The sequence below is a fragment of the Heterodontus francisci genome, chromosome 5 (genome assembly GCF_036365525.1).
Source record: "Heterodontus francisci isolate sHetFra1 chromosome 5, sHetFra1.hap1, whole genome shotgun sequence".
Classification (NCBI taxonomy): Eukaryota; Metazoa; Chordata; class Chondrichthyes; order Heterodontiformes; family Heterodontidae; genus Heterodontus; species Heterodontus francisci.
In genome coordinates this window covers 182457319-182473222 of record NC_090375.1, presented here as the reverse complement: position 1 = coordinate 182473222, position 15904 = coordinate 182457319, and the positions used below count along the sequence as shown (strand labels likewise).

At 40.0% G+C, this 15904-nt stretch overlaps 1 protein-coding gene across 3 annotated transcripts in view; it reads right to left on the bottom strand.

The window, feature by feature from the left end:
* Positions 1-3256: 3256 nt before the first annotated feature.
* The window catches only part of LOC137370169 (protein MTSS 1-like), a 261536-nt gene continuing 248888 nt past the window's right edge, over positions 3257-15904 (bottom strand). For 2 of the 3 annotated variants that reach the window (XM_068032441.1, XM_068032442.1), the window contains 4 exons: positions 15476-15670; positions 14198-14368; positions 9155-9317; positions 3258-6656 (listed from right to left, as the gene is read on the bottom strand). In XM_068032441.1, coding sequence (XP_067888542.1) covers positions 5917-6656; positions 9155-9317; positions 14198-14368; positions 15476-15670 — 1269 coding nt within the window. In that variant the 3' untranslated portion in view covers positions 3258-5916. Of the gene's footprint in view, positions 6657-9154; positions 9318-14197; positions 14369-15475; positions 15671-15904 lie in introns of all 3 variants that reach the window. The other variant, XM_068032443.1, reaches the window with a different exon arrangement.

Below are 15904 nucleotides of genomic sequence, written 5' to 3'. Positions count from 1 at the left end.
TCAGTTGGGTTTTTAGCCTGCTGAAACACCCAATGCATCTTTTCTCCACCTTTGAGAAACTTTGCAAAAAATCCAGTGTCTTACCTGTAACGCCTGATGCCACATTGCTCCCGAGAAGCTTTTGGAAGACTTCCTCTCCACATTTCTTGAACAAACTGCTTTTGAAAAATCCCAGTGACCCATCTTTACGTATGTGGGACATCAGTATGTATGCCATCAGGAACATAACATACCATCCCCTTTCTTCAAGAATTAACAAGTACTTTGGCCAAAGCATCTTTATTTTTCCTTTAACCGGTATGTGTGTGTGTGTGTGTTGGACATTTAGAAGGGAACATATATATTTACGGTCATATTTCAAACTGTGTGTTAAAGCTTTGCATCTTTATTGACTAAGTCTTATTTTATAATAAATTAATACTTCTGTTATTTATTAAAGAAACCTGGCTGGTGGATTTTATTCTAAAATTGAAATAGATAAGAGTATCACATGCCAAAGACTTGTGGGTTGTTAGGTAAATTGGTCATTGTAAAAATTGTCCCTAGTGTAGGTAGGTGGTAGACGAATTGAGGGAAGGTGGGGATGTGAGAGGGAAAAATGGGATTAATGTAGGATTAGTATAAATGGGTGGTTGATGGTTGGCATGGACTAGGTGGGCCGAAGGGCCTGTTTCAGTGCTGTATCTCTCTATGACTCTATAATTGGCTGCATTGGTAACTGGGTACACATTTAAATAGATCTTTTGACCCATGGAGAGGTGGAACTGGAGATAGACAGTGCACGCCTCCCGCCTCAGCCATAACACATTTGTTTAAAAGGTAAGTGTTGATAACTGAAGAAAATGGCACGCAGGATATACTGAGGCCAATGGTGCGAAGGATTTGAATTAGCATACACAGCTGCTTCCAGATTTTGCTTTCCATATTTGTATTCATTAAGTCAAGGAATGTTTGTGTTGGAGAATAGAATTCTTCCTATTCAAGTGTCAACATCAATCATTCTTGGGTCAGGTAACACTGCCAGATACAGAGTAAAGCTCCCCAGCTACTCTGCTTGGACCAGCATATTTGCTCTATTCCTATGCCAGCCATCCTGTAGACTGTGTAAGATTACCCTATTAGGGGCAGTTTTGTCCTGTGGACCCATGTCCATTACGAATGGAAATGAACCTGGCTAAGCTCATTTAACATTGAATCCTTACAGCAAGCTGATAGAAGTATAAGCTGGATCTGAATCCAGGTGCCAGTTACTAAAGGCCAGTCTAAATCACTGCACCAACCAGTTATCCACTTCCAGGTTTTTGTCACTCAGAAGCAATTACAGTAGCTCAGGTGGGCACTTCTTAAGTATCTTCCTCTCTATACATGGGGAAGCCTCTGGCCTCTCAATAGCATGTCAGATTTTCTTAAAATATGCAGTATTCAAAGCCATTAATCATTTTCATTCAACCACATGTTGAATCTACTTATTGGTCTATGTCCTCCTGGCTGGAGGGAATGCATTGGACTTATGCTAGTAAGTGCACAGGCTGGTTTCAAATGAATGCTGGGACTTCATGACAAACATGCTTTCTGGAGTCTTCATTACTTCAGTTTTACGAGTATGAAATTTAGACTATTTCTTTTGAAAAAGGTTGAATTAATGGTGAGACTCCCTATTTATATCAAATAAATTCTGTTAGTGATGATTTAAATGGTAAACATGGTGCATCAACATCTGCACCATCAGCTAACACTCCAGTAAACAGATGAAAACCAATTTATGTAAATGAGGAAGAAAGGAAATGCTAATAATTCATTACAAACTACATTTCATTGTTCCTGTGTAGAAAGATTTGTGTACAAGAAACTTGAAGTTGGAATTAATCAGATGATGCCATTTAATATTAAATCATGCCTGTAATCTTAATTATGTCTTAAATATCATAACCTGCGAAGGAACATTTTCAGATCAATAATCTTCAATCTTAAATGTGTACCAAATCTCTTACCTGCCTTTGCTCACTCCATATTCAATAACACAGTGAAGGTTCGATCTCCTACAATGAACATTTACTTTTAATCACAGCTCGATTTATCTTGCATCATCCAACCCAAATCATGCTACAAAAAATACTTTTTGTTGAAAAATCTTTTAGCCTATATAAATTACGGTGATGAAAAATATTTCTGCATTCAACATTGGCACAGAGGTAAGAAGCAAAAGGTAAAACTATTTAACATATAAAATGTGGGTGACATTCACCAGTGTGATAGAATTCAGTTGTATGCCTGCAGTTCATGTTGGACATATATGTATAATATATACAATGTATAATATATATAATATATATAAATCAATACATTCCAAGGAGTTCTATGGTCATAAATTCTGCAAAGACTCTAGGAAATGGTGTAACCAGCTGTTTCCGCCATTTCTCAGGGGTTTCCTCTGATCTTCCACCAAAGTTAGAGCAGATTAGTCGAAATCCCCATGCAAATTCTACCCCGGAGTATTAACTCCACACCAGAAGAGTCCATTCATATATCAGAGCATCATAAATGAATCCAATCACATATCAGTGAATGAACCATTAGATAATCAGACATGGAGCAGCATAATATTTTTTAACAATTAAGCGTGAGCTCCATGTCCACACCAAGAAACGTAAACACAGCTTTACCACAATTAACTGCATCATTTTGAAAAGACAGAACAGATCAGTGGCAAAGTTTTATATCCTGTTGTCAGTGGAAAACACTCTTTTGTATCCTGTAAGTTCAGATACTGAGTTAATCATCAGTTGTTGCACATGGATTGCTATGGGAAAATAGTATCTCTCCACCATCTCAAGTTAATTTTAAGAATAACTGTTAACATTTTCTCCTCATTGAACTATTACCTCCCTTTACATAAAACAATCAAATCCATTTGAGGATGGTTCCAAACCAAGATCTGGAGGTAAAGTGGCATGCTGATTTATTATACTATCCACTCCCCAGTTATACCTTTGTAAAACCACAAATTCTACTTGCAGTTCTGGAAAGCCTGCCGGATTATTTTGGTTAATGTGCACTGTTGCCATCATAGCATGTAGCAAGATGTGGACTATTGATGTCTCATCTATTCATTTGAAAGTACAGCTGTTCAGCCTATTGCACAATTTCAGTTATCATAAAATGTACAATAAATAATTTTCAATTTCATATACTGATTATCAGCAATGGAGAAACAAACTGCTGTTTATGCCATCAAATTTAATTATGTAAATACAGAAGACCTGGAAGGAGTTTTTCCATGTATGCTGGTAATGCCATTGTTGCAAAGACCTAATGCAAACTACATGCAAATTTTGACATCAGAAAATGAGTATATGAGCAAATGACTTTTCAACTTTAGCACAAATTGGATAACTTATTATGAATACAAATGCTCCATTAAAAATGAAAAGTTTTTTTAAACATTTCTTTAATATGGGCTGAAGCAATCATTACACAGAAGAGGGTGACACAAAAATTATAGATTGTTATATTTACAATTGTCAAACAAAAAAAACTGCACATGGAGAGGTCAACTCTCAATACAAACCAGGGACAAAACCACAATAATTTACCATTAGAAACAATTCTAGTTTCAGTGTGATAGCCTGCTTTTACAATATGCAAAACATCAATTTTTTTTTACTATTTCAAAAACAATTCTGTCAGTTTACACATTATTAAAATTTTGGCAACATTATTTAATATTTAACTTCATGACGAGATGCAAGATATGTGATGAATGTTAGAAACTACTACGATATACTGCCTCTTATTGAAAAGTTTTCCTACATTTTTATAGTACTGAACAACTACAATTGTGTGTCTATGATTTTAGTTTTTTTTAAGAGCTAGTAAGTAACCATCGACTATTAGCATCATCTGCGATCTGCATCAGCTGGAGTTACTACTGTATATCAACTACTCCTGTCTCACCTGTTTCATTTTAGTATTAGAATCACCACAGGCACTACAAAGATAATGCTATTTTCTAGCCAGGGGCTTGTTTATTAAACATGTTGCAACTATGAAACTTCAATTGCTGGTTTGCTCAACTTTTCTTACAAAAATCAATAACAGCTTCACACCAGATGATTTATTCCAAACAGCGGCTTTATGTTTTGTGTCTCTAGAATGTCCTTGTACTCTCAGCGCTTGATGGAAATTATTTCATCTCTTGTTGTCTCTGACTCCTGAGGTGTTAAAAGATTATGCAAAAATATCTGCAAGTCTGGGATTAAAAATACTCGCATTTAAAAGTGTTTAGTGGCTAATGCTTAAAGAAAAGCAAATGGTATTCAAAACACTCTGAACATACCTGCTACCACCTCATGTTAACACCTTAAGGATTTTGGGAATGGAGAGACAGCATAGGCTTGAAGGTGGCATTAAGCATTTAGTGAAACTGCATGACATATACCAGCCATGATTAGTTATCATGATGAATAAAATATAAAGTTGATAGACTTTAGTTTATCAGAAACCAAGATAAATTAAGCAATTAATCATGCATACAGGAGGTGGCAACTATACACAATGCTTGTACACTCTTATTTTGTGGTTTCCCGTATTCAATCATTACTACAAGGTAGATACGAATCAAGAGCTGCAATACATAACAAACTAGCCCCTGAAAGTATTTTCAAAAGAACGTATATTTGCACAAGGGATAAGACCTGAGCTGTAATTCTATGGCTACTGCTCTGTCATAGCATGAAGATTTTGCTTACTTTTCTTAAAGTTGTATTATATGGGTTTTTACTTACCCCAGCCTGCTGGGTTAATCTATTTCTCGTTTTAAAAAGAACATTTGAGAAAAAGGCATTGTTATCTAGAGAACTCCCTGCTGCCTTTGAGTTTTTAAAAGGTGTGTTACTACTTTATTCCGCATACTTTCCATTGCTTTAGCCTAAAAGTCGTATTTAAAATTAGAAAAATAGAGGGGAAACGGGAAAGGTGAAAACAGCATTTGAACCGCTGTGGATATAAAGAAATAACATTTGGTCACGTGCATAAAAACAAGCTAACTTCTGTGGACAGTTAAATTTAACAGAAAGCAATGTCTAAACAGCATATGAAATTATAAGTTGTGTAATCGGACGTGTCTCGTTTCAGTAGGATCAACATTAAACACTAGAAAACTACAGTATGCTTAACTATTAGTGTAAAAACATCCATTTTGTAAGGACTGTCATGGCACTCTATTTAATTTATGACTAAACATTAAATCCACGCTGACTCATCATGCCCTATTTGCGCTGTATTGCTTAAATTATGTTAGCTGGTAGTTTGCTATAATTCCCTCAATTTACTGTTCAGACAGTAACTAAGTTTAATACTGAGTGATGCTGCTGATCGCTCCATCCTATAGAAATAAATCTTTTAACATGGATAAAATCCAATAAATTAAAACTTTCATTTTTCTCTATGCACCATTAATTCAGTGCACTCTTCATCGGCTTACAGTTAATGAACACCTTACACAATAGTCTTTTGAAAGAAATCATCCATTCCTTAATAAAAAGATCTTTAACATGTTGTGCTCTGTCAAATTACAATGAGATTCATAGCAAGTCAGATATGATTTGGCACCTTCTGAATTGGCAGAAGGGAGGGAAAAGAAAGCAACTGGCAAACTAAAAAGCAGCTACAACAGTTTTTATATTTACAGACAATAAAATCCAAAAGGTAATGCAGCTAGTAAAGCGCCCCCTTCCTGCCAACAACTGCCATTTCTCTTTATTCCACCATTTCATCTCTCATGAGCTTCTCAAATAAAATGCATGGTGGTATGTTATTGAGATTACAACAGAATCATTTCTTTCAAATATACATTAGAATGAGTTTCTCCATGTCACAGAGAGCTCCAACTTAATCTCTACGATACAATTTATACATTTATGAAAACCTTGGGGCCGAGCGGTCATTTGTAGTTGTTTTTCTCAGTTTCACCCCACGTCGAATGGCGCTCAGCATGTCTTCACCTTGAGGAGGCTCCACAGCATTGGCTGTGGAATGCTCACCTGCCAAATCCAACTCTTGCAGGGTCAAAGCTGTACCGGTACAAGACTGATCCCCAGATGCAGCTGCCACTGTGGTACCCAAGCTGGATGCTCCAAATTCTGTTGTTATCTGTTGGCTCATCACAGACTGCCTCTCTTCTGTGGGGCTAATGGATTTGTACGGAACAGGAGGGACTGCAGGTGCCTGTGTGCAAGCAGGTGATGGTATACTGCTTTTCTTTGGAGAAATCTGCAAGCTTTCTGCAACTTCAGAACTCTGCTCCGGACATTCCTCTGGCCCAGGCTGCACACCTGACAAGCTACTTGCATCAGGCACAGTTGGTGTTTTAACTGGAATCACCGGAGTCTTAATTGGTATTGGGCCTCCTCCTATAGTTCCTCTTCGGACTGATGGTTTAGTTGAAGGCGTCCGCCTGATTGTAGCAACTCCTGGCGTCACCATCACTGGTCCGGTGTTCGTTGGTAAGCCTGCTGTGGATGCAGGACGTTTCGCCTGGAACATTCGACGATAGGACTGGCTTATATCACTATTTCGTGGAATGGTGGAGGACTTGTCAAACTCCGTCTGTTCAATATCTTGATCGCCACTAACCGAAAAGTAATCATAATCTGAAACTGAATAGAACATTAAAAAACTCAATTTTGAAACACATAAAATTTAATTAAATCTGCATTGCAGTAAAAATCCTGTATTAGTTCTGATGATTGGGAAATGTGTGGTTTGAAATTGTAAATGTTCAATTCCATTCGTTGCTCCTGCTATCTTCTATCACAGTGGTAGTCAGCACAAATACATCCACCACACATTTCTGGCTCTCTATCTCCAATAGGAAAATAATTGCTACAAAAGACCACCTATTCATAGGCGACTTGTACTGAAGGCCTTGAACGGAGAAAAAAATTCAACAGAAATAGAATTTGGTGTTTCATTGACTGTACCATACACACAAATCAGTTGAACAAATCTGATAAAAGTACCTTTCAAAGCAAATTTAAATGAATCATTATCATGAGCAATTGCCCCATTATGATAATAATCTGCTTTTCAAAAAAATGGCACAAAATAGTAAACTACCTGTTACATCAATTTAGCAAAACAGACAGCCTAAAAACAAGTGAGGATTACTGCTCCACATCTGCTCGAATGGGAATGTATAGAGAGAGTGGTAAGAGAAGGTGACAGGAGGCACATGAATTGCTGTAGTTTTTCTACTACTACTGAATAATGTTTCAGCCAACTGATGGGGCAAGTCAAAGACAGACCATCACATTTATTTTTCAGACAAAGGTGAGGTGCCAGTGTAAGCTACACAAGAAGCCACCTCACAAATTAGGAAAATTCACCTCTGTTGGTTAAATTAAGGATTCAAATACCTACCTGCTATTCGGATGAGAATCAAAGATGCTACCATACCACTGTTTTCCAGTGGAATTAAAATTTTTTGCTACTGGGCTGTTGATGACACAGGTCCTTCACGACTAAAAATGAGGAACTTTCAATAGAGAAAACATACAATCCCAATACGAACATACAAATTAGGAGCAGGTGCAGGCCACCAGGCCCCTTGATCATGGCTGATCTGATTGTAACCTCAACTCCACAGTTCTACCAACCCCCGATAACCTTGCACCCCATTGCTTATCAAGAATCTATCTACCTCTGCCTTAAAAATATTCAAAGACTCTGCTTCCACCACCTCTTGAGGAAGAAAGTTTTAAAGACTCACGACCCTCACAGAAAAAAATTCTCCTCATCTCTGTCTTAAATGGGTGACCCCTAATTTTTAAACAGTGACCCCTAGTTCTAGATTCTCCCACAAGGGGAAACATCCTTTCCACATCCACCCTCTCAAGACCCCTCAGAATCCTATGTTTCAATCAAGTCACCTCTTACTCTTCTAAACTCCAGCTGGTACAAGCCCAGCCTGTCCAATCTTACCTCATACGACAACCCGCTGATTCCAGGTATTAGTCTAGTAAACCTTCTCTGAACTGCTTCCAATGCATTTACATCCTTCCTTAAATAAGGAGACCAATACTGTACACAGTACTCTAGATGTTGTCTCACCAATGCCCCATATAACTGAAGCAAAACCTCCCTACTTTTGTATTCAATTCCCCTCACAATAAATTCTAACATTCTATTAGCTTTCCTAATTACTTGCTGAACATGCATACTAACCTTTTGCGATTCATGCACTAACAAGGACACCCAAATCCCTCTGCATCGGAGTTCTGCAATCTCTCACCATTAAGATAATATACTTTTTTTAATTCTTCCTGCCATAATGGACAATTTCACATTTTCCCACATTATACTCCATTTGCCAGATGTTTCCCACTCACTTAACCTATCTATATCCCTTTGCAGCCTCCTTATGTCCTCTTCACAACTTACTTTCCTACCTAACTTTATGTCATCAGCAAATTTAGCAACCATATCTTCAGTCCCTTCATCAAAGTCATTTACATAAATTGTAAAAAGTTGAGGCCCCAGCACTGATCCCTGCAGCAGACCACTCATAACATCGTGCCAACCAGAAATACAACTTGAATTTCAACACTTGTAGGTTCTTAACTGAGGTATACGAGCCAATCAAACCCAAGATCATTTTGAAAACTTTTTTGTAACTTTAAGCAGAGAAAGGTGACCAAAATAATTCAATTTGTGTTTATACTTGAATGAACTTAAAGCCTTTGTTTTTGTTTGAGTGCTCAATTTTAATCAGTTTTCCATGTAAGGCTACTCAAAAGATTCCCAGCATTCCTTGTAACCTTCCAAGATACAAAGTGCTATAAACGTAAATACAGCTCTTTGTTTCCAATAGACTTGTCCACTGATCAACTATAATCATGTAGGAAAGCCCAAAATCCAACCACATCACTTTCCACCAGCATTTGGAAGAAATCTCATACTTAAGTGTAAACACTACTGATGTTTATACTGCATGATTAATTTTCAAGAAATTCACGAGGAATTGGAAAATGAGCACAGCTCGACACACCATGAGGGCTCCTTTTCATTAAAGTTTGTTGTGACCATTATGGTGTCAGCATTGCAAGGATCCAGACGTTGAGCCAAAAAAAGGTGACAAAAGCATGGTCATATTTACCTTGTGAAGGAATTGTGTCCTCAGAGCAGCATGGTGTGGTTGTCTGTGTGCTGTATCCACTTGAGCACTGCAAGGAATCCCGACTGCTTCTCTGAGTATCCAGCTGAAGACCTCTGCTGAGGGCCAATGCCAGTTCTTCATGAGTTTCTGCCTCTTCCCCCTGCTGCCAAATACAAGAAATCCACAGTAAGTTACTACTGCACTAATATTAGTTATGATCGATCTAATCCAACCATATTTAGCACTCAAATCAAAATTTCTCAAGCTGTTTCATGAAAACTGAAATTAATTACTGCAACTTCAAAATCACAGCATCAAAATTAAACAACTTAAAATAAACTTCCAAGTTGAATTTGCTGTAAATCTACTAAATGATTGTGCTGTTAATGCAAAAACATATCCAGCAATAACAGTGCCGAGTCTATAAAACTAGCAAGACACAAATATTGTATATGCAAAAGTAAAAACAGGGCATATGCATCTAGAACATAGAACATTAGAACATAGAACATTACAGCGCAGTACAGGCCCTTCGGCCCTCGATGTTGCGCCGACCTGTGAAACCATCTGACCTACACTATTCCATTTTCATCCATATGTCTATCCAATGACCACTTAAATGCCCTTAAAGTTGGCGAGTCTACTACTGTTGCAGGCAGGGCGTTCCACGCCCCTACTACTCTCTGAGTAAAGAAACTACCTCTGACATCTGTCCTATATCTATCACCCCTCAACTTAAAGCCAAGTCCCCTCGTGTTTGCCATCACCATCCGAGGAAAAAGACTCTCACTATCCACCCTATCTAACCCTCTGATTATCTTATATGTCTCTATTAAGTCACCTCTCCTCCTCCTTCTCTCCAACGAAAACAACCTCAAGTCCCTCAGCCTTTCCTCGTAAGACCTTCCCTCCATACCAGGCAACATCCTAGTAAATCTCCTCTGCACCCTTTCCAAAGCTTCCACATCCTTCCTATAATGCGGTGACCAGAACTGCACGCAATACTCCAGGTGCGGCCGCACCAGAGTTTTGTACAGCTGCAGCATGACCTCGTGGCTCCGAAATTCGATCCCCCTACTAATAAAAGCTAACACACCATATGCCTTCTTAACAGCCCTATTAACCTGGGTGGCAACTTTCAGGGATTTATGTACCTGGACACCAAGATCTCTCTGCTCATCTACACTACCAAGAATCTTCCCATTAGCCCAGTACTCTGCATTCCTGTTACTCCTTCCAAAGTGAATCACCTCACACTTTTCTGCATTAAACTCCATTTGCCATCTCTCAGCCCAGCTCTGCAGCCTATCTATGTCCCTCTGTACCCTACAACATCCTTCGGCACTATCCACAACTCCACCGACCTTCGTGTCATCCGCAAATTTACTAACCCACCCTTCTACACCCTCATCCAGGTCATTTATAAAAATGACAAACAGCAGTGGCCCCAAAACAGATCCTTGCGGTACACCGCTAGTAACTAAACTCCAGGATGAACATTTGCCATCAACCACCACCCTCTGTCTTCTTTCAGCTAGCCGATTTCTGATCCAAAGCACTAAATCACCTTCAATCCCATACTTCCGTATTTTCTGCAATAGCCTACCGTGGGGAACCTTTATCATTGCTTTTAAACATCATGGCAGGGCAGGGCAGGAGGAGAAACAAAAAAAAATGCAAGATTAATAATTTAGATGTACAGGATGTGTCCAGATGCTTCTACTTCATGTTACGGAAGTTCTAGACATGCAAGAGATGGTCTTCCACTAGTGCAGACATGAGGTGTGGTTAGGCGATTTTGTGGTTTTAAATAAAAGGGAAACGGTGCCTGTCACCAGTAACTAGAGTGGTGGTGGGGGTGAAGGCGAGGCGTGTGGCCAAGGTCATTCTCAATCCACATTTTTCTTCATGAAAGCTCTTCACAAGGGCTGGATCAAGCAGTTGATCACAAGAATGGTGGACAGAACATGGTGAGAACAAAGTGGCTAGCATGTGTATATTTACGTAACCAACATCTGCCAACGTTCAGTACATAGGAACATAAGAAATAGGAGAAGTCGGCCATTCGGCCCCTCGAGCCTGCTCCGCCATTCAACTAGATCATGGCTGATCTTCTACCTCAACACTATTTTCCCGCACTATCCCCATATCCCTCGATATATTTCTTCTTCTTTGGCCTCCTTATCTCGAGAGACAATGGGTAAGCGCCTGGAGGTGGTCAGTGGTGTGTGGAGCAGCACCTGGAGTGGCTATAAAGGCCAATTCTAGAGTGACAGGCTCTTCCACAGGTGCTGCAGAAAAATTTGTTTGTCGGGGCAGTTGCACAGTTGGCTCTCCCCTTGTGCTTCTATCTTTTTTCCTGCCAACTGCTAAGTCTCTTCGACTCGCCACACTTTAGCCCCGCCTTTATGGCTGCCCGCCAGCTCTGGCGAACGCTGGCAACTGACTCCCACGACTTGTGATCAATGTCACAGAATGTATCAACCCATCTTAAATATACTCACCTCCACTATCCTCTGCGGTAGAGTATTCCAAAGATTCACCATCCTCTGCGTGAAGAAATTCCTCCTCATCTCAGTCCTAAATGTCCTAATTCTTATTCTTCGACCAGTCCCACTACCCCACCAACTACAGGAAACATCCTTCCTGCATCAACCCCATCGAGCTCTGTTAAGAATCTTGTATACCTCAATGAGATCACATTCTTCTAAACTCTAGAGAATACAGGCCCAGTTTCTGCAATCTCTCCTCATAAGATAATCCCGCCATCCCAGGGATTAGTCTGGTGAACCTCCGTTGCACTCCCTCTATGGAAAGTATATCCTTCCTTAGGTAAGGAGACAAAAACTGTACACAATACTCTAGGTGTGAGCTCACCAAGGCTCTATACAATTGCAGCAAGACTTATTGACTTCTGTACTCAAATCCTCTTGCAATAAAGGCCAACATACTATTTGCCTTCCTAATTGCTTACTGTACCTGCAAGTTAGCTTTCAGTGACTTATGAACAAGGACATCCAGGTCCCTTTGGACATCAACACCTCCCAATCTTTCACCATTTAAGAAATACTTTGTATTTCTGTTTTCCTGACCAAAAATGGATAATTTCACATTTTTCCACATTATATTCCATCTGCCATGTTCTTGCCCACTCACTTAGCCTGTCTAAATCCCCTTGAAGCCTATTTGCATCCTCCTCACAACTCACATTCCCACCCTAGTTTTGTGTCATCAACAAACTTGGAATTATTACATTTGGTCCTCACATCTGAATCATTGATATAGATTGTGAATTGCTGGGGCCCAAGCACTGATCCTTATGATACCCCACTAGTCACAGCCTGCCAAGCCGAGAATGACATGTTTATTTCTACTGTTTCCTGTCCATTCACCAATTCTCAATCCATGCCAGTATATTGCACCCCCCCCAATCCCATGTGCTCTAATTTTGCTTAGAAACCTCAGTATTAAGCTTTGCAGTCTCTCTTTCACCAAATGGGGCTTTCAGCAATCTGGTATAAATTTATCAGACACATCACATTTCAGTGCAAATTCTAGGCTTTGGTCCAGCAGTTGCAAGTGATATGTTGACTTTATTAGATTTTAAAAAAATATATATTCGTTCATGGAATGTGGCTGTTACTGGCAGGCCAGCATTTATTGCCCATCTCTAATTGCCTGAGATTGTTGACTGCTGAGAGTGTTGACGCGTACAATGAGATGCACCGATCCACCCCTGCTCACCATCAAGACCCACCCCACCTTTCGCCCAGACCCTCCACCTGCTCTCCTTCCAGACCACCACCCTCCCCTCTGTTCAGACCCTTGCCCTACTAGTCATCTGAAGTCCACACCCACCATTGGTCTCCAACCATCCCCATCCTTGCTCCCTGTCCAGACCTACTCTTACTCTCCATCCAGACCCCACTCCTGCCCACTCTCCATCTGTACTCCATCCCTGACTACCCCCTCCCCTCTCCATCCAGAAAGCACTTGGCTGCTGCTTACTCTTTTCTCGTGATATGCCCAGTTGGAGCTGCTAGTCACCGGTTGGGCTTTCTTTGTTAGGCTGGAGCGCTGACTCCAATAGGCTGAATTGATCACAATGGCAGCAATGTTGTTGCATCAGTGATGCTGATGTCACCCATTTTTACCCGAGTTACATACCGTTTTAGCAGACAAACAATAAGCAGTAGCCAAGGAAGAGGAGCCCACACAACACTCAAAAAAACTCTGGCACACCTTGTATTTCACCTCACCATTTTATCAATACACATACAAAAAGGTTAAAATGCATATGCATACATTATGCAGATATGAGTATTGAGATCACATGCCCAAAGACAGTGTCTATTACTTATTTTGTTTACAAATCAAAAATATTAGTCACACATGGTTGGCGGCTAACACATCGGACAGTACTCCACACATGTATGGGGCCAAGCCAGCTGGGAGATGAAAGAAAGCGAAGTGCTCAAAAAAGGACAAGGTACAAGAAGAGTAGGAGCAGGCAGGAAAAGGCGATAAGAGGTACACTGTCACCATGCTACAGGCAAGAGATGAAATGTACAGCCTGGTGAGGAAGGTCAGGGGGCTTTGCTGAGAGGGAAGGCAAGGCCACTCAGAAGCCATGTTTCTGTCAGTGTTAGTGGCTCAGTGGGTAGCACTCTCACTTTTGAGTCAGGAGGCTGTGGGTTCAACTCCCACTCAAGGGACTGGAGCACAAAAACTCCAGGCTGACATTCCCAGTGCAGTACTGAGAGTGTGCTGTCCAGTCAGAGGTGTCACCTTTCATTAAACCAAGACCCCGTCTTCCCTTTCAGGTGGACATAAAAGATTCCACTATATTGAAGAGTGAGGGAGTTATCCCCAGTGTATGACCAATATTTACCTACCTTTCAACTAACATCCCTAAAAAAAAATTATCTGTTCCCAAATAGGGGACTGCAAATGGGCTTCTCTTTAAATGGTTGCCCGAAGTACACAGCATCTTCAACAATGATCATAGAATTCATATTACATTAACAATATAATTGTCATTACCCTTGCTGCAGTAGAGACAGTCATACTTCTAGTTCTCTGAGCCTCTTCCATTTGTACATTCTGGCCAATTGATGCAGCCTTAGCTTCTGCATCTCGCCGCTGCTCTGAGTCTTTACGCCGTGGTAAGGTGTTTACTCCTGGCTGATCATAGGGACCTGGTCTTGCCCAGTCCTAGTTAAAACACAGCAAACACCAATAAATATCTGTACTTTTCTACTGTTATATATATCTATATCAAACTAAAAGCTTCAAAGCATTGCATTCTCGAGTGATAGAGAACTCAATGAGAAGGACAACTATCTTGCTTGCACTGGCTAATATGAGTGCACAGTGTTGGACAGATGTTTCTCTATTGGCGTTTGTAAGCAGGATGGAGGCAGTGTCACCTGTGGCTACTTTCACGAGTTTAGTCAAGTGGACTTGACAGCCTGGGAATAGATTGCCTTCTCAGTAAAGGAATGGTTTCTGGGATATTGTAGGCTAGGGCAGGATGGAAGGAAGGAATGCAGGAAAAGATGGAGGTAATTTAATGGAATTTTGCAGGAAACGGGAAAATATGAAAGCCATGATTTGCACCTGTTCCAAATTCTTTAATAGCAAGAACAGCCTGTATTTATATAGCGCCTTTCAAGTAATAAAACATCCCAAGATGATTCACAGGAGCATTATAAAGCAAAATTTGACACTGAGCAACACAAGATGATATTAGGACAGATGGCCAATAGCCTGGTCAAGGTGATAGGTTTTGAGGAGCATGTTAGAGGAGGAAAGAGAGGTAGAGAGGATTAGGGAGGTTGTAGCAGCTACAATTAAATTACTGTAATACACAACTGCTGCAGCACAGTAATACTATTTCTGTTAAGGGGGGGGGGGGAATACAAAGAGGAAGCTGGGGGATTGCAGGGGGGCGGGGGAGAAGCCAAAGGGCCGAGTTGGAATTTATTGGATGCAAAGCACTTTGCAACATTTTGATGACCTGGTTAGGCACTATAGGAACGTAAGAGTTTGGTGGTGTGTGTGCATGAGAGAAAGAGAGCCATCACAGTACAATATCACAGTGGCTTTACTAATTGAACAAACTTTTGTGCAAGCAGCAATATAAATTAACCGCAAATATTGCCATTTATCGTTACTGATTTATCTGCAGTTTACTTTGGAAAAAGCTACAGATTGCCATTAGGTTTTTAAAAACATGAGAAAACTGTTCTACAAAAAAGATTTGAAAAATAATGCACTATTTATTTTCAAAAGCTACTTTAAAAAATGAAAAACACAAACCTTCCAGCTAGGAACCTTTGATGATGGAAACATGCCAGGCCCAATGGTATAATAATGAGGATAAACTGGGAGAGCTGCTGAACAAGGTCTGGAACAGGGTCGGGAAGAGGGCTGAAAATGTGGGTGAAAGTGTGTACCAACTGAGGCAAGGTATGGTTCACTAGATGAACTGAAGTGATCAAACCCATTTGTCAACTGTAAATAAACAGAAAAGCAAACAAAAAAAAACATACACAAATGGAATAAAAATGATGAAGAATGTAACAATAACCAAAATACGTCAATGGGAGCTGTATCCATCAAATGGGTACAACCTTCACAAACTATAACAAATATCTAGTCCAAAACAAGCTCACAGGGATTCTTCTAGTATTGAAAGTAAAACATTCAATTTAAAACAAAGTTAACTCAGAAGTATAAACATTTTTA